Here is a 22,234-nt window from a genome sequence, read left to right as displayed (position 1 = left end):
TCTACAAAAAATAAAGGTGTCATCCTTCTCCTGTACTGGCAATAATATCCATACGGATAGATCAGTCTAGGGGCTTCATTAAGGATTTTTTGGGGGTAATTCTCAACTAGATTAATGCAACTGCATGAACTCTAGTGCTTAAATAAAGGGGTGGGGAAGGAGGACAAATCGGGATAGCTTTGTCCTTTCAACAATAGCAAAGATTTACATTGGATTAAAGTGGCTTGCAGTAATGTGCTTTACTGATCTGATCTCAATACTGTAAATAATAAGATTCCTGGAGATGGCTCATGCAAGCAGAGGAATCCAACTCCTGACTGAATTTCTCAAAAAAGCTCATTCACTGAAAAGAGCAGTAAAACATGATTTGATTTCAAATCCCTACCGCATCAGAAATACTGACTGACTAAGATTGGTTTTAAAGAGTGTGGAGAAGTGCAGCACAACACAATATGAAGTGTTTTGCTTGTTAATCTGTTCACAAGTAGGTTAACCAGAAATTTCACAACACATTTCTGAATTTGTGGCTTACATTGTTGTTTTAGAATAACAAGGTATCACACAGTTGCAATGTTTGGTGTGTGCCAAAAAGTCTTCTACAGACTTTTCAGCAGAACAACGTTTAGGAAAGCTTTCACCAGTTTTTCAAATAGTTGCACAAAACGTTTCAGTCTGAATCTGTTTCTCCCTGCCTTTCCTAAGACTTTGTTCATTACTACCTCACCTGAGCTATTAAGCACATGATATACTGTATGGAATTTCATGCATAAAATATTGTAAATCATTCTTACCTGCTGCAAGCTAAGAATAAGTGTTTTAGCACACTGGATTTTGTCTATCTGTCTTGTTTTACTCATTGTTTCTTTAATAATATCACCGTAGTCATTGTAATACTAGGAAAAAAAAATCACACAATATGTTAGCTTTTGATTTTAGTTGAAAACATTACACTTGAAAGAAGAATTCAGACACTGAAAAGGAAAAAATTACGAACATGTTCACGCTTGTAGTGACATTATGGTTTAATGTCACTAGTATTACTTTAGAGGTAGAACGACCCATTTATCTTCAAGGCCATGACACAATTGTTAATGACACATGTTCACCACCTTCAGGGTATGAGATTAGAATCTAATCTTTTTAGTAGCTGTTATGACTCTGATGGGGAGGATTTTTTTTAAATTATTTTCTTTGCTTAATGCAAGCACTTATGGAAAACTTTATAGCAATTTTTCCAATGAAGTCGCCTGTTCATTTTCCTAAGTATCTGAAGTCCAAAGAAAACCCAATTAGTTATTTAGTGACTCAAAACATATGTAGGGCACTCAGGCAAAAGCAGGCTGCCCAGATCTTTATTTTTTTTTAATGTAATCACTAAGGAGCAAAGTTTTAACACGTTCACAAAATGAGAACTCATTGTGTAGCTGTGAATCTCAGGAGCTAAGAAGGGATTTTATATTTAACATAGACAGAAACAGATATAAAGAGCACATTCTTTCCGGGGGGGGGGGGGGGCAGGGAAGGAAGAAAACTTGCAAATCAATTTTCTTTTCTCCTCCAAAAAATGCAAGCTTAAATTATTTAATGAAGCCAGACATAAAGTTTATCTCTGTGAGAAGATTCTTAAAAATCTTGCTAAACTTCTAGCTAGTAAAAGCAGACCATCAAACAGACATACTAAAGAAAAGACATTAACTAGAAACAAAATAATTATCAGGCTTCCTTCTTCCCTCCCCACTGCCTACATAGGAACTGTAAAACAATCAGCCATTTTTCCCCTCTCAAGGAGAATAACTTTAGTAGGCCTACAAAACTGCTTTGGAGTTTATCCAGTTATCTCACAAGGAACAAACCAAAAAACAATTTAAAAAAATTCAGTTGCTGTACTTTAATACTTCTAAGAAGTATCACCACTAAGATTCAGATTTACCTTCATATATTGCTTGAAAATGTCTGCAGCAGTATTCATTTCCACCACAGTATATACAATGAGTTTACAGAAAGCTGCAAGTAGATTTCTTCTTTTGTGCAATGCTTCAATTTTACTAGCTTCATCATCCTGCTGTCCATCTGGAAAGAGTTTGAAACATGAAAACTGTTGGGTTTAAATACTTCTAATTTAAGCGTAATACAGAACAATGTGGGCCAGTGGTCAGCATTTAGACAAACCAACATCTCAGTTCTGACAGCCACGTGCTTTAGTGCCTATTGACAAGTCTCTCCTCTTGAGACACGTAATATTGGTGCCTATGAAACAAAATTTTTATGGTTACCACCTTACGCATCCCCAAAACATAAAATGCTTTAGCAGGCTGCTGACATTTAGAGGTCAAACCTGTCTCCACGCTCATGCACAATTACCACAGCCAGAAGAAAAAAAAAAAAAAGAGCATTGGCAAAAAAAAAGAGCATTAATTAATTAATTAGAAAGCAAATCGCATGAAGGAAACGTTTTGTACCAACCTGCACTATTATTATCATCATCCTGATCAATGAAGACATGATCTAAAATAAAACTGAGTAGCTCAGATTGCAGTGAAGAATCAGGAGTGTAAACAAGTGGTTCCAGCATGTCACGTCCTCCTGTCATAATCTGATGGCTGAAGATCATCAAAACATCACACAGAATTGTGAAAGCCTACCAAAAGAAACCTTAGTAAATACTTGTTTGGGAAGCGGAGTTTAGTTTCAATTTATTTAAACAGAGAATAAAGCATTTCCACTGATCCCAGTGGTGCACACAGGCCTCTTAAGTCCTAATCAACTAAAGAGGCCAAGTGGAACTTAAAACATGAAGAGCTCCTTACATGAGGCAGCTGTATGGAGATCAGGCATCTAAATGAAGATGCTGCATGGATGAAGACAGCTAAATATCAAAGTATTTTAAGAATGAAATGTGAGGAGCACGAAGACTTTCTGCTAGAAGAATGCTACATGAGGTCACTTGAGAACTCTGGGGCATCAACCACAGAATAGTCCAGTTTTTGCTTTTTAAAATTGAATACATAAATATATATTAATCACATTGGTAAAACATCTAGCACAACTCAGGTCATTCAACCCTTTCAGATCCTTAGGTTCATCTTGCTTCCAAAAAAGGAACCAACTTCTTTCATTTTGCTGGCAAACTTCCATCTGACCCAGGATGTGAACGTCTGTATTGCATCCCCACGAAGTCTGAACACACCCACACCTAGACTGACACTGGTCAGGACAATACACTGCTTCATGATGTACCTATCCATCTAATCTCCTCCACTTTAATGAACAGATCTGTTCTCAAACTCCACAAAGAAAATACCATCACTTTCCCAGTCATGGAAGTAAATGCATTCCTCTTGAAGCCCCCTTTCACAGGATTAGAAGGGGAAAACACCTACACCAGGTACACAACTGAGGCAGTTCTAACATCCAGGGCATTCACCTTAGTTGCACAGCCTTTTAAGGAGACCTACTGAGAGATTCAGTAGTTTTTGTTACTCACATTTTCACACTCTGCACTTTGTGATTTTGATACTAGAGAATTCAGACCTTGAACACACCTGCTCAGCTCCAGAAAGAGAACATTCTTGTTACAGCAAACGTTGCAAAGCTGCACTGGTGTGACAAAACAGACCAGATTTTCAACTTCAAGCTCAACCAGGCTTTTTTTTTTTTACCGTTTGTGGCAAAAAGAGCTCCTGCCTATTTTTTATTTGTTTAAATCACAACTGCATACAGAAGAAAGCTTAGTTCCTCCTCATTTCGAGATGGCTCAAGTTCTAGCGTTCAAATTTTGTTCATGGCATTCACTTAGAAATAATCCTGCTATAAGAAATCCATGTGCTTCAGTGGAACCTAAAACTCCTATGAACATTCTGGCCAGAAAACTATTTGAACACAGAACAAAAAACACCCAGTCCCTGCAGCTGAACCCATTCCTTGACTCAATTACCCTCCGAATTCAAGGCAAGTACTTTCTCAATATCTCAATTCCATTCAAAATACAAGAAAAATAAAAACTAAACCCCCATCTTCATGTCTGCGTTTTTCTTCAAAAAGCATGGACCCTTCTCTCTCCTACCTGCTAACAGGCACTACTCATGTGGAATAAACACCTACACACTTCTAAGTCTGTAGATTCCTCAGACATAATGTTAGCTAAAAACTCTTCCCAATCAAAAACAACTGTATGGGGGACTGACTTAATAAAATGAAAAGGCAATTCACTGGAACTCAACCAAAATCTGCAATGTTACTCAATGGCTCAATTCTTTAGATCTCAAGTTCCAATCTCATCTTTTGTGAGCGCTACATAACTACTGAGGCTTCTGAATGCTCGACAGAATGGTCTCCAATTCTCTCTTAACTAATACTGCTAACAAATGACCACTGCCTAAGTGGACCAGCAGAAGACCAAGAAAAACAAATGCTGCCTCTCAACAGTGCAATCCCTCAGGTTACATGCATGCATCCATAAACACGTGCATGTTAACCACTCGTCCTTTTTCTACCGATCCAGACAAAATCCTGCGGCTACGAAGAACTGAGCAACACACTATGCAGTCATAAGAGAAGTTGCCCAGGTATGTCTCCATATGTTTAGAGTGAGAGGAGGAAAGCTGTTTTTTCCATGGGTCTTGAGTACTTGAGCACATACACAGCAAAACTGAAATGTGGGAATATTAGCATTCAAAGACAGAAGAAAAAGATAACTTCTGTCTTTTATATGGCTGTTCCTATCCCTTCCAACTCTCAGTCTAGGAATCCACAAGCTGCTCCAGTACAGATGCGTGTCATGACAACCAAGACCTGAGATGGAATTCTCCTACCTGAATCACAAACTGGAGAGTTGATGCAGTGCATCTGCCTATCATTGTTTAAATAAAAGTAAAAGCAGTAATTAAATTTTTTTAAAAAAACCAAACGTACAAACATACTCTAAATAAAGTTTCTGCTGGCTGAAGCGACTAGAAAGAATTGAGTTTGAAAAGGTCATCTTGCTCATATTTTCACATGGCTTGAAGTATCACATTAGAAAATCTTAATGTTCTCACTCACCTGTTCCTTAACAGCAGTGTTTACATTGGTCAGGTAGTGTTGACAAATTTGACAGAACACTCTCATCTGCTTCTTCAGACGTAGAAGATCCTCCTTTAAAGAACAGGATTTAATGCACCAATTTTGCTGTTTTCAACTTCATGTTCACATGTAGTGCATGCACACCCATAGAGCAATCCACCACAGACCTCTTATGTTGCCAATGAAAATTTGCTGCATTACTTAAACTCAGAAACAAAAGTAGTAAGTAGCAATTTCATCAATTCTGTCATCCTCCACGTACTAAAGGCACGGGATGAAATTCACAAAGCTCTTTATTGAAAAAAAAAGAAAAAAAAAAAGTAACAGCAACAAAAACTTCAGAGCAGGGTGCATTTTCTTTTTAAATGAGGTGAATATTCACCCCAAAGGATGGCTGTTAGGTAGCTGTGACTACAACAGACACACCTATAAGGTATGACTATTTCTTAATTTCTCTGCCTGGGGATAAAGCACAGTGCCAGATGAGGGCTGGGGCTTTCCTCCCTTCTGTAAGAAAATAAGCACTAATTTTTAAAAGCAGCTGTACTACTTCTGGAGAAATAGATTTTGAGCAAGTAAAGTATCAAACTGACACAAATACCAAATATCTTCATGCACTGGCAGCTTACTTGGAGTCCTTCCTTCAGTTACTCATACACACAGACTCCAGCTCACACAGAGCTGGGGAAGTTACATTACGAAGCAGCATTGGGGCAGACAAAAAAGGAATCCCCCTGAGAAATGTAAAAACCTGTCATGCAACCTAAAACACAACAGGTCTCTCCCAACAAGAAAACAGGTAACGCGTTGGTACAACGTGTCACTTCATCTCAGCAGGAGAAAGAAGAGCAGCAGCTGCTTACTGCTACAAGCTAACTTGCTTATTAAGACAGACTCTTTTACTATGTTTTCAGAACACTTTCACCACATATAACCTTTTCTCTCAACGTTTACCATTCACTGCTTAACGATGTTCCGAGGGCTACCAACAGGAGAATATTCTTTCCTTTATACAAAAATATTCTTTGAAATTTTAATAAAAATCAAATTGCCTACGTAGCTTTTATTTTAAGCAGCCCATATTATGAAAGTAATCCCCACACTTAGTCACCCTGTTCACAAAGAGCATGCAGTTAGCAGTCTGCCTTTGTCAGAACTGAAATCTTCAGGCACAGTATGTTTAGGCACTTCTGGGGCTGCACTTCAACTTCTTTGCAGTTGTGTTCCATTGACACTGAACTTTTGTTTGTACCTGGTATGTCTGGCAGCAGTCAAGCAGTTAAATACAACAAAAAAGGCTTCACTTCTGAACCACAGTTACAAAAGCTTTTATTTACCAGACTTCATTATTCAGAAGCAGAAAATAGTATTAATAAAGTCTACTTTTTCAAGTAAGTTCTTTTCATTCCTGCTGAACAGTATCACAAATTTCATTTTACTGCAAAACAGCCAAGTGAAACTTCCTTTCCAACAGGACTCCCCAGAATTTAGTTCAGTTTCTGTCTCTGGGTTTGTGGTAAAATCTTACTCCTTATTACAAAAAAGACTGCTGCTTCTCTTAAAGAACAAGCTAATAAAGCCTCCACGTCCTTCGCTCACGTAAGGAGTTCTCAACAGCACAGCTATGCACTTTGTATCTGACATTCCCTGTTTTGTACACGTTAACATTGGGATGTTGATCAATCTTTTATTTAGCTGACTCAAATTACTGAGTCAGTAAGGCCACAGTTACTCACTGGACTAATGAAATCCTAATGTGACTGAAAATATAAAGAAAAGATCCACATCTCACAGAAATGTTCTATTACTAAAAAATAGAAAATGTCAGCACAAGTTACACAGCATGCTGCTCCACTCCTGCCCTCTACTCAGTGCTCACATTATCACATTCTAAAATCAAGAAAAGCGAAAATACATACATCATCAGCATTAAAAAAAACCAAAGGTGTTGTAACAATGAATTATTCATTTAAAAATACAATTTACTGATTGTAAATTATTGATGAGTAGTTGCTTTTCTCACTAGCAAACTACAACAGATGTCCACAACATGTTTTTCTTAAATTAACTGTAACAATAGCAAAGTATTTAGAAAAAAAATCACCTACAAAAACACATCTCAAGGATTTTCTTATTCCAGCTCACAAAAAAGGTGCATTATCAGCAACTCCAATAACAGAAAGTGCAGAAATTTCAGGTGTAAGAGCACAACATTCACCCTTCCTATGGGGTGTGGAAAGCTATCATAAAAAGAAGAATGCACCATCTTTTATTAAAATCATCTATATATGCACCTATAGAACAATTTAAAAGATCATCAAAATGTTTTGGAACTCATCAAGTCTGTTAGAAAACAGTTGGCTTTCCAAAAACCATCTTCCTTTCGTCAGGCACTTCACAAAGCAAACCACCTCACCACTCTGCAAGCTGTGCTATCGTGTGGACACAAGGAACCACAATCCTCCACAATTTCATGAAGTGAAATTGGAAATAGGGCATTGGCCCGAGCTTTGTCCTGCAAGATTACTACAAACAGAATTTGAAATGACCCTCTCACTATTTCAGGAATAAATTTCAAGTGTAGCTTAATTTTTTAATGTACCTTAGTTTTTTTAATGTCTTCATGTAACACGTTTAAAGGACTGGTGAAAAGCAACAAAGCATGACTGCAGCAAACTGAGCAGTCAGAGCAGTGTGACAGCGTGTGAACTCTTGTTATCTCACAGGTTTTGTTGCTCACAGATTTGTCATCAATATTTCAGTTTGCAAACAAATTCAAAGTACTCCGAGTAGTAAGGCTGCTGTGTTAGTGGTGGTTTCCTACTCCTCCTTAGCACTGCTACCATCCTAGACTAACAGGCATTCTGTTTCTTTACTAAAATTTCTTAAAATTCTATCAACTTAAACACAGAATGCATCAATGATAAGAACACAGTAATGTAAAGAAATGGTATGACTTAAACATCAAGCATTCCATTGCTGGAATAATGAATTCTGAAGAACTGTTTCTGAATTAAACACCTCTGATTTTTAATGCATTCCATCACAGTTCCCAACAGATGACATGCAGGTAAGTAAAAATGCGTGTTTACAAATACATCTGGAAAAGGGCCTACCTTTGTGGAACTGCTTTCAGTAATTTTTGCTAGCTGCCAAAGGATTACATAATGAGTGCACTGCAGTGCATGAATAACAATCTGAAATCCAAAAGAAAACAACGTGTTAGATGAAAAAAAAAAAAAAAAATCAGCAACAAAAGCTATTTACTTCTGTTCCTAAAGAGCAGATTTTAGTTACAAACCTGTTCTGGCATGTCTCCATTTTCAATGCCAGTTTTCAGTAACTTGTAGTTGCAGCCAAACAAATCCCATCTTGACAGGTCATGGGCACTGGAAGCATTAGAAAGGAAGCAGAAATGTAAAACAAACATCACTTCTGTAATTTAGTCTTATATTAATAATTGCTAAGAGCTGAAGTTCTTTCAGTATCCATTTTTCATGTGTACATAGATACACACATGCACACACACACCACCCAGCCCAAAACAAAACAGATTTCAGGTTTTTATTTCTTAATGTATTCAAGAGATGTGATGTGTTCTACATGGCACTCCAGCTTTTATGCAACACAGGTTGCATAAAACTTAGAGCTATCAAATTTTGTAACAAAAGCTACAACAACAACCAAAGTTATGTAACATGGACCCTGACAGGTATTTGCAGAGTTCTACCTACTTGTGGAAAGCAGTGATTCTCTTCAATGTTGACAAGACCTGATAAGCATCATCTTCGTCAGGTTCCTCCCCCTATTTCAAAAACATATCATAAGAAACCCTAAACAAAATACACCAAGCAAACCAGGGAACTTCAAAGAGGAAAATTAAAAAACATAAAAAACAATAATAAAAGAGGGATGGAGGGAAGACAGTAAAAAGAACTGCATCTCAATTATTTATCAATTCCGTGTATTTGTTTTCAGAAGATTTGAAGAGTTTGAGAGAGAAGGTAATGCATGGCATGCCCCAAACTGCAGGGAGAGCAATCAGCCTTCACGTTTAGAAATCAGTCAGCAGCATAAGGACAAATATGCTGGGCTGGGGGGCAGGGCGTGGAGGGGTACAAGAGAGAAGGAGAAACGAAACTCAGGCTACTTGAACATAAGGCATAATGTAGGTGCTTCCATTTTCTCCGAAGAATCCAGCAGAGGCCACTGTCAGACAATAGATACTGGACTAGTTGGGCCACGGGTCAGTACCTCAATCTTACTTTAATCACAAAGTCTTAGAAAGTCTTTAAGAGGGAGGGATATGGGAGGTGCTTTGTTCTAATCTCCCCAGAAGTTCTGACAAGTTTGCACTTGAAGAGAAAAAAGCAGCCGAAAGGAAACGTTCATGAAGGCATCTATTGAAGTACATAGGATAAACTACCTGCAGTCATGGAAAGCTTTCATCAGCATGCTAGAGACTACACAAGTCCCCTGCATGTTACTGTCCTGCAGCCTCGCATTATCAAAGCACTGCGGGTGTCACCAGAGTACTTGCCATCTTCCTGTCCGACATTCCATTTCCCTGCCTTACCCCCTGCTCTTCCTATTCCTCACAAATGGGACATAACTGCATTACAGGAGCGCTCCCTCCTGAGGCCACAGCACCCTGTGACTGTGGGGTGGAGTCCCAGTTCTGGCCAATGAGCAGCAGGGACAGGAGCAGAGCTCAGCAAAAGTATGTCTGCATCTGAGAGGTGTGGCCAGAAGTTAGCAAAGAAGCTTCCCATGCTCCTTGTCACAGATAAAGAGGAGGAGAAACAAGTTTTAGTTGAGTGTCAGAGACCCACAGGGTCACATTAAATAATGTATCAGAAAATCATCTCTTCTAATTAGCACAGTGTAAGAACAAAATAATATTCTTGTGCTAATAAATCTGCATCTGCTTGTAATTCAAGGATGGCAGGGGAAGTGTTTTCCAGAGATTTTGAGCTTTTATCGACAGCAGTGTGCAATCAGAGGCAAGAGTGGTGGCACCAATACATCTGAAGAGAACCCCAGCACAACAACAAAGCTACCTATCTCAAAACCACGAGCTTCAAAGCCTCAGAGTGAAAATGTCCCACAATTTCACACTTTATCTGAAACATATCTCCAATTCCCAAAAGATACTCGTCCAAAAGCAGATTCAAGAATCACTGTCTTGATATAAAGGAACAGCAGTTCATATCCTCAACTCGCTGACTTGCACAGGAAGGCAAACCACCATACTGGATGTATTTACAAGAGCAGGAAAAGTTGATGTTTTACATTAAAATACCTCTTGTAGGAAGTCTTCAAGAAGTCGATTAAACTTGTCTGCCAGCTCATCTATTAACTGACTTCTTGCAATATCAACCCTGTTAAAGATTGTGAACTCTTCATTACAGAGAGCATGGTACGTTTTTGAACAGGCTTCCAGAACGTCGATGTCTGTGTGCTTCTCCACAATGTCCCGGATTTGTCGCAGTAAGGCATCCAAATGCTACAAGAACAACAAGGAAAAGAAACCTCAAACACACGGGCATTGTGACAACAGCACGTCCTGCGTACGGAAAACTTACAAGTAAGTTCATGCTGCTTCTATCTATTTCCCTCCTCTCAGAACTACGGTACAGATTAAAACCGTTCACCAGAAACCTGATGAAACTCTGAGGTAAATTCACAAGTTGAAATGAAGTAGAAGCCTGTCAGAGCCTGAAGATTTCACGTCTTTTTAGGAAATAATTAAAAATTTGCTGTTGTCAGTATGCGTTCATCTTCATTTCACTTCAATTTGCAATGACAACTAAACAACACAGAAGCACTTATCTCCCACCCACACCAAAATTTATACTTGGTCTTAGAAGCTGTACAAATTAAGATTCAGTTGCATAACACCCAGGCAATAAGCACTGAAACCAACTTCACTTGTTCTCATATACCTCTCCTCACCCTGAGTTGCTTATTATTGCTCTATCACCTTTAGGCTACGCTGTCAACTAAATATTTTATTCCTTTTTTGACCCCTGTGACTTCCAGCTACTTGCTTCTCAACAATGCAGCAACACAGCGCATTTGAGAAGCAGAAAACAGAGACAAGAGCAGCTTAAGTTCAGGTCCCATCCTCAGTGAGGGTTCCAGTAAAGCAAGATACACTCAACAAAAAAAGCTGCACCTACAATAGACTGAATTTCAAGCGAGAACGCCAAAATTCTCTCTTTTGATTGTGGCTGTTTCACCCCTTTTGTGTGAAGTGATCTTAAACATTACCTTACCTTTTCTAGTCGCCCTGTTGTATAAATTTCCAAATCAAAGTACTGTGGCAACTGCAGCAAGTTGGTGACTTTTTCAGCATCTACAGAATACTGTAAGATTGATGAAGAAAAAGGAAGTTTTAATGAAAAAAAATTGGGATGTAATACCACACAATTAACCACAGACCAATAGAATATTAATAAAAACTAATAAGCAAAAATGAAGAGTTGTGCAAGCCATACAGTTAATTACAGAAGCTGCTCCTGTTTATCATTTTAACAGCAGCCCATCAGCTAGAGATGCAATTAAACTTACCTTTGCTAACAACTGTGGAAGAGCCACTGCAAAAAGTTCTGTAATTTTCGTTCTGTCATCCAATTGGGTTTTCTTTTCCTTCGCTGTCAGCACCTACAATATTGGTATTGTTAGAAAATGACAACAACAGCTCTGGAGCAAATTTTCACTGCCATTAATGAAATGACAATCAGATACATTAACCTCACATGATCAGAGAAAAGCCAGTTGGTTGTACTGTGCTCCCTTCAAAGAGGTTGTGAAACATATTCCCTCTCTCTTATTTTGATCTATTTTATTTTGTTGTTTTTCCAAATACTAAATTTGGTCTCTTTCCAAACAACGCTTCCTTTAAAATCAATTCTGTATCTTTAACAATGAAAACAAATGCAGCAGTCCAAACAACATTAAACACGTGCTACAGGCATGAAAAAAATGAAAGAACCATGGCTGTCAGACACCAGAGGCTGCAGTGACGAACTCAATTTCTGAATTTGGTCCCCTCAGTAGCAACAGGCTAAAACCTTTTCCTTCTTCCCTCACAGTCCTCCTCACACAGCCACTTGCACACATCTAGATAAGTAGGATTTTGGCTCCTACCCTTTTCCCCGTTCCTCTTCCCACAGGAGGATGACATTCAGCTGCTTGTCGAATTGTACACAGCATTATTTCAATCAGTGCACTCTCCTGTCTGTCTGTTAAAGCTGAAATTTCAAGAAATAGATGTTAAAAATAAATAAGGCATTTAGGTCAATAGCTCAATTCCAGCTGGGGGCAGGGCAATAAAGAACATAACTACATTACAGAACAGCATAGGAAAATATTTGAAATTGAGAGATATCAACTGAATATCAAGTTTCATAACCATTTTAATTGCTCTTTGTTATTCAGAGGTCCATTTAATAGTACATACAAATTAGAGAACTGTCTCAGGTGGGCTTTATTGTTATGGTTGTTTTTACTGTCATTAAAGAAATGACAGTGCTCTCCCATATGGTGGCTTTAATATTCAATAAAAGAACTAGTTTCACAAACAACTTGCTTACAAGTTGCAAGTTACAAGTTACAATGCTGCAAGTACAGCCTGAACCTGTGGAACACCAGCAGTACTGGACAACACATGTCTATTCCCTTATTTTTCTAATTCTCCTCAAATTTCATAATTAGTGATTTATTACAATCATTCAAGAACAGAGACTGTATGGTGACCCAGATGTAAACATCTCATTTCTTTATAAATCACAGCTATCAGAAACCACACAGCAACATACAGAAAGTTCTACTAAAATCTCTTACGCTCTTCTCCATTGAGAGGTTCCTCCAGCAGAAGACTATTCATACATTCCCAGTCTTTCAAGAGATCTGTTGCACAGTCCCACATGCTGTCCACTAGGTAAGCAGCATGTTCATGCAACTAGAACGAGAACAAAAAAGTATTTTTCTTTACCAGCAATACAGTTCATTACACAAGTTGCTACAATAGAAGGATTTTTGCCTTGCTAGCTTTTGACTCTACCAAAACCAAACCAAAACCAAACAAAACCAGAAAACTTTGTGACTTCTCTGGTTTAACAGAAGCCTGTTTTCCTGATTAATGTAAGAGATGAATCCAGATCAGTTATTACAAAGAATCAAGTGCTGCAGGATCTGTAAGAATATGGTAGGACTTTTTGTGTTTGCTTGTTGTTGTTTAGTCAGCTGACAGGTTTTGCTTGCTTGTCTGGCTGGATTTTCTTTTCCTGTTTGACCTTTACCTAGTTCTATCCTCATCAGTATACTGCAAAACCATCAGTCTGTAGACTGTGAAACAAGGTAACAAGACTGGACCCTACAGAGTGATCCTGAGAAATAGCAAACATCCTAAATTCTTTCATTGAATGAAGTCCTCAGCACCTCTTTAGAATCAGGTGCTCAGAGATCATTTCGTGTTTCTGAATGTTTTTTTTCTCCTCATAAAAACTCCAACTCAGTTTCTTTTTAGATGGATGTTATAATGGAGAATGGTGGGGAAGAGCATTTTGTCAAAGGAGAGCTCACAGCCTATCTCATAACTAAACACTTAGCAAATCCTTCAAGTAAGCACAACCCAAAGAGTCTTATGTCCTCCAGAATGCCCAAGCAATAGAGGAAAATTAGGACAGATTAACAGCTAAGAACCAACAGGGGCAGATGGAGGGATTGAAAAAGCAAAATAAAAAACAAACAAAACAAAACACCCACGCAATTCTACTTACTTCACTTTCCAAAAAGAAGAACACTAATGTCTTCACAAGATTAGCATTTGGACTTTGTCTTCCCCTCCTTTTAAGTATTCCATCATCTTCAGGATCTCTGCGGCTGAAAAGCCTGAAAAAAAAGAATAAATTCAAGATAAATTTCTTTGTCACTCCCTTTGCCATGGTCAAGTCACATCTAGATATTGTTTTTACAAACGGGCATATCTTCTCTTACTGTGAAGCTCTATGTTTTATTCTGAAAGCCAGTGATTTGATATAAATGTCATTTGAACAACTTTATATTTGCTGAGCTGGTATTTCACTGACAGCTTCCAGGGGAACATCAGTGATAACTGCAGATGCTTGAGGTCTCATGTTTCCTTTTAGCAAAATATATTTACTGAACCTGTTACTGAAAGTAGCCAAGAAAAACTACGTGAAGGCCTGAAAAGTCTTTAAGTCTAGATGAAAGGTCTTGTTTTCTTAAATGTTTAATCTGGGTGTTTATCACTCATTTTTTTTAAATCAAAGCTAATCATAAATCTAGTATTAATGCACACAAATAACAAAATCCAGAAGAACAAGTAAGTAAATACAATTCCCCCTCTTACTTTTTATAAAGAAATTCCCCTGCGGCAACTGCTACTGGCCGATGAGCTGAATAAACCAGATGGTAGACATTTTCACAGTCTTCTGCAGTCAGAACTTCTTCACTACTCCTAGGGGTGAGGATGGGAGGAAGAAAGAAAAGAAGACTGTCTCAAAAAAGTATGAAGTCCAGCAATGGGAGATAGAAATAAAGAAGAATCTAAACCTTTGCCTTCAAAGCTTTGAAGGCAAATGCTAGGTCAACCTAGCATTCTAGGAGTAAAAACAGGGTACCTTAGTTTCAGCGTCTTCCTACACAAAAGTTACCAAAACAGTAAGAGTATCTGGTAGGTCGTTATGCTCACAGTTCAACTACTGTTCAGGAGACACTGTATTGCTTCAGTTCAAGTCTTCCACAATAGCTTCTAACTCACAAGGCTCAGTTCTACATTTCTAGCCCTTATGCAATCTTAGTATTTGTTATAGGTCAGGTGAGGAGACATACTTACTGTAAAACAAGAGTGAGTAATTTTATTGCTTGGACTGCAACATCATATTCTTTGTCAAGAGTCATAGACACAATTCTATCCTAAGAATACAAAAGAAGATATTTTGAGAAAACAAAGAAAGGAAATACAGCAAAAAAACCCACAGTTTTTGGATGTTCTTAAAAATATGAAGTCACACTAACCTTGAATCGACTGGTGAAGAGTTCCAATTTGGAATTAAGCTCTTTATTATAGTAAAGCCCTTGCAGAGCAGTTAGGCATTTCAGTCTTACTTCCCCTTGCTAAAACAAAATTTTAAGAACTGGATTAAAAGTCACGTATACAATGTGATCTTCAGATCATACAAGTTTCTTTAGCTGTCCAAATTCATTCAGAGACTGAATGCTGGCAAGATACACTACTGATAACCACGTTAATGGCATAACAATGTCCTTTTTTATAGTAAGTGAAGAAAAAAAGTCTTGTTGTGTTGGTATCTTTAAGTCAAGATACACCCGTTTCATTATCTGAAGATGAATTTTAAATGCTTAGAACATTTTAGAACTAAAATTCCACATGCTTCCTTTCACTTAATTACAACAGGGAACACCTATAGCATTAACAACCATCTCTTGTGAGATCAGAGCTACTAAGTAGATAGAGGGACAGGTTTTCCTCCCAGAATGTACAGCCACAGATGCCCTTTGCAAAGGTCTGTGATAACTGACTTCACACAGTTTCCTACCACTCCGCTGCCAGGAGTTAATATTGTTTCCATGCCAAACTCGCAAACAACATGGGTGAGAATCCCACATTTGCTTCACTTCAAGTTCAGTAGCTTGAAGAGAATCTCCAATACAGTATCTGCAGCAAGCTGCTGACTCTACAATGAATCAAGGATCATTCATAAGCTATGATTTTTGACGGCTCCACCTGGAGAATAATCTCCAGTTTGCAAGTAACAGTTTGAGGCACTCACCAGCACCAGACAGGACTTATCTTCCCATGATTTTTAAAATTATATGAAGATGTTAAAATAGATCATTAATTTGGCCAAACAGAAAAAACAGCTTGGCTATTTGGCTGGATTATTCCATATGAAATGCATGCAATTTAAATAGTACTACAAAACTAAAGTCTGCATCAGCAAAAATACAAGTAACTAGATAAAAGGGCAAAGGCCATTTCCTTACAGATCTGTACATACCCTCTAAAACCATTCAAACCCTACATGTATTTTATATGCATCTCAAACACCAGTGTTAGCAAGTGGCTGGCAGTGATTGGTTAGAACAGCTGAGATCAGAACCCGGTTTGGCAGGATCAACAACCAAAATGTGGACTTCGTGGCTGATGATTCTGCTCCTTATCCTCAGGGCAGCTCACCTTATCATGCATAGTCCACCCTACATATTTTAAGTAGCTGTCATTGAGAAAGGCGTCACTGTACATCTTCATCCATATTCCGATTTCTTCAATACAGATAGCTCTTATTTCAGCAATTGCATCACTGTGGACAAAAAGGCAAAAGGAGCAAGAAGATAAATAGTTATAATTAACTTATCACCAACTTATAATGTGGATTAATGAAAACATGTAAAATATAAAAAATATTTAAGAAACAACTTACCGGTATCTATGCACAAAAACACCTTTAAATATTGCATTCATCATGTTCTCTATTTCATCCTGATTTTCCTGAAGCTGAAAAAATGAACAGAGCATATGAACACTGAGCACCACTTTTACAGTTTGTTTGGGTAGTGTTGCATCTAGACAAACCAAACTAAGTTATCATTCACAAATAATGCGGCAATTAAGTTCTTTCCTGAAATACAAATCTGAATACAGTATTGCAGAAGAATAATTTCAAGAATATGGAGCAGCAGGAATAAATCAATCACAAACAAGCAATGTAAGAATGCAGAGCTGAAAAATAATGTAAGAGACAAATTCAGTCTCAATGCAATCAAGCAAAAATTGGAAAAGTGATGCGTACAGTGTTTTAAAACAAAAAAGTTGTGTTTGCTTTAGATGTATAAGAAAGTCAGCTAAAAGATGCAAAACTAACTAAATATTGTTGGAAGACAAGAATTTATTTTTGCAGTTTGAACTACAATGGTAGGACAGAATGAGTCAATATTCTTCAACAGAGAAGTTGAAGGCGGGGGAAGCAGACACTCCAGTAGGGCAGATTGCAACAAACATATAAAAAGGCAACAAACGGCACCACCGAGGAGATCAAAATGAACAGTGATGTGATGTTACCCAGAGAGAATAATGGAGTGGATGGCAGGTGTTACAGAAGAGAAAGGACCTCTCTTACAGAATTTTACACGTAACAACAAGAACCAACATTTCCACAGCATTACAAGATTTTTAAACTGGAAGGAAGAATAAAGAACTAAGCAAGCAGCAAGAACTAACTAAGCAGCAGAAGACTAACCAAAAAAATCTGATATGCTGTGAGCCCAAATCTAATAACATCTGTCTTCTAAGTTGGAGAGAGAAGAAAACACATATTTAAATGAAAGACACACAAAAAGAATCCAAGAACATGATGCATTCATCAGATACGGCCGAGTTATGAGTGGAGCAACAAACAAAAATTGAACATCAATGTTGCTTGGAAACTTATTTTCATTTTCGTGCAAAAACAAAAAATCCCAACTAAAGCTAGAAAAGGTGGAAAGGAATCCTAACAGCCAATATATGCAAGAAAAATTCACATCACTGCCGTCATCTGTGTATCATGTATTACATAGAATTGCACTGGTTTGGCACACACATCTAGCACACATCTAATTGTGCTTCTTGGGTATTTAAGAAGTCAGTCTCAAACAGACAGGCATTGGGAGAGGTGACAGCAAACAAAGCTGTTGGTTTACCTAAACTGTTTCAAGGCAGTAAAAGCACAAGTAACAGCACAACAAGCTGCAAAGCAAAGGGGAGATGCTTTCCCTTTGATCATCAGAAAGTTAATTCCAAAAAGAAAAAAAGAAAAAGTTCATTCCCCAGAAATTAAAAACTAAAACCTGAAAGAGCTAGAGCTTTCAGCAGGGCAGCAATTGTCAGCAATGAATCAGCAGATCTCTTGTGTACAGAAAGAAAGAAAACAGAAGTAGGCTGCACTGCAACTTGTTTGGTGTTTGGTATACAAGAAAGGACCCTGTCAGAAGCCTTCAGTGCAGTTTCTACCGAGAGTGACACTGACACCATAAGAGCAGTGCTGCACATTGAGATCGTCAGGTTTTTCTCTAGAAGCCAAAAAACAGCCCATGCATGGTAACCTGTCACCTATCTCAGGAAACTCATCAAGGAACGTAACAAATCTTGTTTATTACCGACTGCATTCTCTCTTGCTAACTTTCCTAAGCTGGCACTACCTGAACTGTACCTCCTTCTACAGAAAAACAGAATGGAAGAAGCGTCCTTCAAAGTAATTAAGTTTTTTGAATATTAAGCATGAACAAATTAAAGAATGAACCAAAGAGAATAATAACTACCTTTACAGATACAAACAAACCAAAAAACCAACACAAGTCCCAGAGCAGAAATAATTACTTAGCAGCATTCGTCCTCCAGCAGTCACAAAGCACTCCAGCAAAAGAAAATTGCACTAACCTCCTTTCTTTTCTGTAGTAAGAGTTCCAGCCTGTCATTAGCACGCTTCCCAATGATTTTATTTCGTTCTGCTTCGTACTGCCGTTGTGTGTTGTCCATGTTAATACTAAGATTTAACGCCACATTCACTAAAGCAGTCATCAGCTTCATAGCTACAAAAGAGCAGAAGGAAGGACTGTTTACAAGGCACCTGACTTATGATGGATGACAGACAGACACCCTGATACCTCCTCCTGTCAACAGTTTCTGCATTTACAAAAGTATTCAATGTAAGTTTGTTTCTTGACAAGCAAACTTCAGGACCCGAGCACTGTTTTACACTGCACCAATCCTTTACTTTAAATTGCCAAGCACCATTACTTACCAATACAATAGACAAAATAATATTTTGTTCCTTCCCTTCCATCAATTTTTTAACACTAATGGCATTATTATGGAATTGATATACAGGACACGTATCCCCAAAACACGGGCAAAATGCAGGATTTACAAATGTTGTCCAAGAAACATTAAAAGGATTCCACTATTAGAATCAATTAATAGATTCATGTTACCCCATCATTCAGCCTCAAATACACAGCTCTTTTCTTTCAAAAGGAAATGTTTTAGACAACTAATCACACCATAATGCACCACTCTTTTCTCATGGTTTAATTTCAACAAGACAACTCTGTTTATCTCTTCATCCATGCGCATAAGTACCAAAAGGATGCTAGGCAATTAGAGGAAAGAGAGCTGACCACTGTAAAAAGTTTGGGTTTGGTGGTTCTTTTAGTGTTTTTTTCTGAATCATTCCTTTGAAAAATAATTCAGACCATGTTGGCCACCTCCACATTTAAGGAGTAGCCATCAGTAAATTCATTTTTCCTATCATCTTTTTAACTCTAAGCCTGAAACTGGAAACTGGCTTACACAGGCAGGGCACAGACAGAACGTTACTGGAGCATGTCTCACCCACAGAAAGCTAACATACTGATACAAAGACATGCCCGCATTCCTCAACATCCTCATACACTGCAACAAGGACATCAAGATGAAAAGGAGTAGTCTGAGCTAATCCTAGAAGCCAGGATTACTGCAAACAGCACAAACCCATGGGGCCAGCTGGACTGCACCCTAGAGTGCTGAAGGAGTTGGCGGATGTGGCTGCCAAGCCAATCTCCATCATCCTTCAACAGTCATGGCTAACCAGAAACGTCCAGTGGACTGGAGACTGGCAAATGTGATGCCCATCTTCAGAAAGAGCTAAGAAGATGAGCCTGGTAGCTACTGACCTATCAGTCTCACCTCGGTGTTGGGGAAAGTTATGGAATGGATAATCTCAGGAGCCATCACGGATCAATTAAAGGTTAACCAGAGGATCAAGCTTAGTCAGCATGGGTTCATGAATGGTAGATCCTGTTTGACAAACCTGACTTCATTCTATGACAAGGTGACCCCACTCAGTGGATGAAGGTAAGGCTGTTGTGTGGTCCACCCAGACTTCAGTAAAGCCTTTGACACTGTCCCCACAACACCCCCGTGGAGATGCTGGCTGCCCATGGTCTGGATGGGCATCGCTCTGCTGGTGAAACACTGGCTGGATGGCCGGGCCCAAAGAGTTGTGGCCAGTGGAGTTAAATCCAGCTGGCGGCCGGTCACGAGCGGTGTCCCCCAGGGCTCAGCACTGGGGCTGCTCCTATTTAACATCTTCATTAATGATTATGGATCCAAGTTGAAGGAGGGAAGATTTAGGTTGGATGTTAGGGGGAAGTTCTTCACAAGGAGAGTAGTTAGGCCCTGGAACGGGCTGCCCAGGGAGGTTGTGGATGCCCCGTCCATGGACGTGTTCAAGGCCAGGTTGGACGGGGTCCTGGGCAACCTGATCTGAATGTGGATGTTTGGTGGCCCTGCTAGGCAGGGGGGTTGGAACTACATGATCCTTGAGGTCCCTTCCAACCCGGGTGATTCTGTGATTCTGTGTGATCTTGACAAGGGGGCTGAATGCACCCTCAGGAAGTTCATGGATGACACTAAGCTGGGAGATCTGCTAGAGGACAGTAAAACTACACAAGGACCTGGATAGACTAGATTGATGAGCTGAGGCAAACTGTATGAGTTTCAATATGGTCAAGTATCAGGTCCTGCATTTTGGTCACAACAACCCCAGGCAACCCTACAGGCTTGGGGAGGAATGGCTGAAAAGCTGCCTGATGGAAAGGGACCTTGGTGTGCTGATGGGCAGTGGGCTGAAGATGAGCCAGCAGTGTGCCCAGGTGGCCAAGAAGGCCAATGGCATCCTGGCTTGGATCAGGAATGCTGAGGTGAGCAGGACCAGGGAAGTCATCCTGCCCTGCACTCGGCACTGGTGAGGCCTCACCTCCAGTGCTGTGTTCAGTTTGGGGCACCTCAGAGCAGAAAGGACATGGAGGTGCTGGAGCAGGTCCAAAGAAGGGCAGCAAAGCTGGGGAAGGGCTTGGAGGATTTGTTTTGTGAGGAGAAACTGAAGGATCTGGGGCTGTTCAGCTGTTCAGTCCGGGGAAGAACTGGGCTGAGGGGAAACCTTACTGCTCTCTTCCAATATCTGAAAGGTGACTGCACTGAGAGTGGGGTTGGTCTCTTCTCACTGGTGACAGGATGAGGGGAAATGGCCTCAAGTTGCGCCAGGAGGTTTAGGTTGGATATCAGGAAAAAAGGGTTGTTAAGCACTGGAATGGACTGCCCAGGGAGGTGGCTGATTCCTGAATGTGTTTAACAACTGTTTGGATGTGGTGCTCAAGGATACAACACAGCAGTGGGTTGTTAGAGTTAAGGTAGTATGCTCAGGTTGTGGTTGGACTTGATGACCTTGATGGTCTTTTCCAACCTGAGCAATTCTATGACTCAATGATTTAGCCGTGGGTTGTTATTAGCATAATATGGTTTGGTTGAGATTGATCTTGAAGGCTTTTTTCTAACCTGAGCAATTCTATGATTCTATGAAATATGTAAAAAGACTTTGTTGGCTGTCTCAATCCCATTTAAAACCCAATCATCAAGAGTACAGGCTGTGACACATTGCATGTGAACTGCAGAAATCACTACACAGAATCAGTAGAACTGACCACTGACGTGAACAAATGCAAAAATCACTGTGAGACAGAAATTGACATGCAACGGAGTAACTTCAGCAACTTTTATTCATGCACAACTCAAGTTTTAGAAAGTAGTAAAACCTTGTTTCTGAAGAATCAAAATTCCTATTTGCCATATGGTACAACAAATCAACAGTGCAGCGGGATCAGCTTATTCACTTGCAATAAAAGGTTTTGTTCCTCCTTCTAAAATAAAGGCCTTGGCTATTGGGAATCTCAAAGCAGCATCCTAACGTGCAGTGTTCTAATGCACAGACAGTCAGTGAAATGGAGCATCTGACCAGCCACCTGCAGCTGAAGTCAGAGATAAGTCAGCTAGCTCCAGCCAACTAACAGAACTACTTCTAGCACAGTACTGTTAGCAGTCCAATCACCTCACAATTGCCACAATAAATCCTCGCATGGTTGGACTGCTGCACAGTGCCGTCCAAGGCCCTTCTTCCTTATCCTGTGCAGGCTGCTCATCATGCAAAATTTTAAATAAATATGTCATACTCAAAACACATCAAGGACAAATTTAAAAATCAAGTAAACAGAGAAATTTGGTGGCTGTATCACTGATGATGAATTCGTTCTAATTATTGCTAACGTA

General features: G+C 39.2%; 1 protein-coding gene across 5 annotated transcripts in view; it reads right to left on the bottom strand.

The window, feature by feature from the left end:
• STAG2 (stromal antigen 2) overlaps window positions 1-22,234 on the bottom strand; it is a 69,827-nt gene that overhangs the window by 8,107 nt on the left and 39,486 nt on the right. For all 5 annotated transcript variants that reach the window (XM_052673656.1, XM_052673652.1, XM_052673654.1 and 2 more), the window contains exons 8-26: window positions 18,530-18,681; window positions 16,536-16,609; window positions 16,292-16,415; window positions 15,109-15,207; window positions 14,927-15,006; window positions 14,441-14,548; window positions 13,848-13,959; window positions 12,910-13,027; window positions 12,214-12,317; window positions 11,635-11,727; window positions 11,340-11,429; window positions 10,364-10,567; window positions 8,796-8,866; window positions 8,363-8,450; window positions 8,178-8,258; window positions 5,041-5,133; window positions 2,464-2,638; window positions 1,931-2,070; window positions 792-893 (exon numbers count right to left, since the gene is read on the bottom strand). In XM_052673656.1, coding sequence (XP_052529616.1) covers window positions 792-893; window positions 1,931-2,070; window positions 2,464-2,638; window positions 5,041-5,133; window positions 8,178-8,258; window positions 8,363-8,450; window positions 8,796-8,866; window positions 10,364-10,567; window positions 11,340-11,429; window positions 11,635-11,727; window positions 12,214-12,317; window positions 12,910-13,027; window positions 13,848-13,959; window positions 14,441-14,548; window positions 14,927-15,006; window positions 15,109-15,207; window positions 16,292-16,415; window positions 16,536-16,609; window positions 18,530-18,681 — 2,108 coding nt within the window. The remainder of the gene's footprint in view (window positions 1-791; window positions 894-1,930; window positions 2,071-2,463; window positions 2,639-5,040; window positions 5,134-8,177; window positions 8,259-8,362; window positions 8,451-8,795; window positions 8,867-10,363; window positions 10,568-11,339; window positions 11,430-11,634; window positions 11,728-12,213; window positions 12,318-12,909; window positions 13,028-13,847; window positions 13,960-14,440; window positions 14,549-14,926; window positions 15,007-15,108; window positions 15,208-16,291; window positions 16,416-16,535; window positions 16,610-18,529; window positions 18,682-22,234) is intronic.

This window comes from Tympanuchus pallidicinctus, unplaced genomic scaffold (assembly GCF_026119805.1).
Source record: "Tympanuchus pallidicinctus isolate F22 unplaced genomic scaffold, pur_lepc_1.0 scaffold13, whole genome shotgun sequence".
In the NCBI taxonomy this organism is placed as follows: Eukaryota; Metazoa; Chordata; class Aves; order Galliformes; family Phasianidae; genus Tympanuchus; species Tympanuchus pallidicinctus.
Note: the sequence above shows the minus strand (reverse complement) of the source record. Positions and strands in the feature narration are given on the sequence as shown.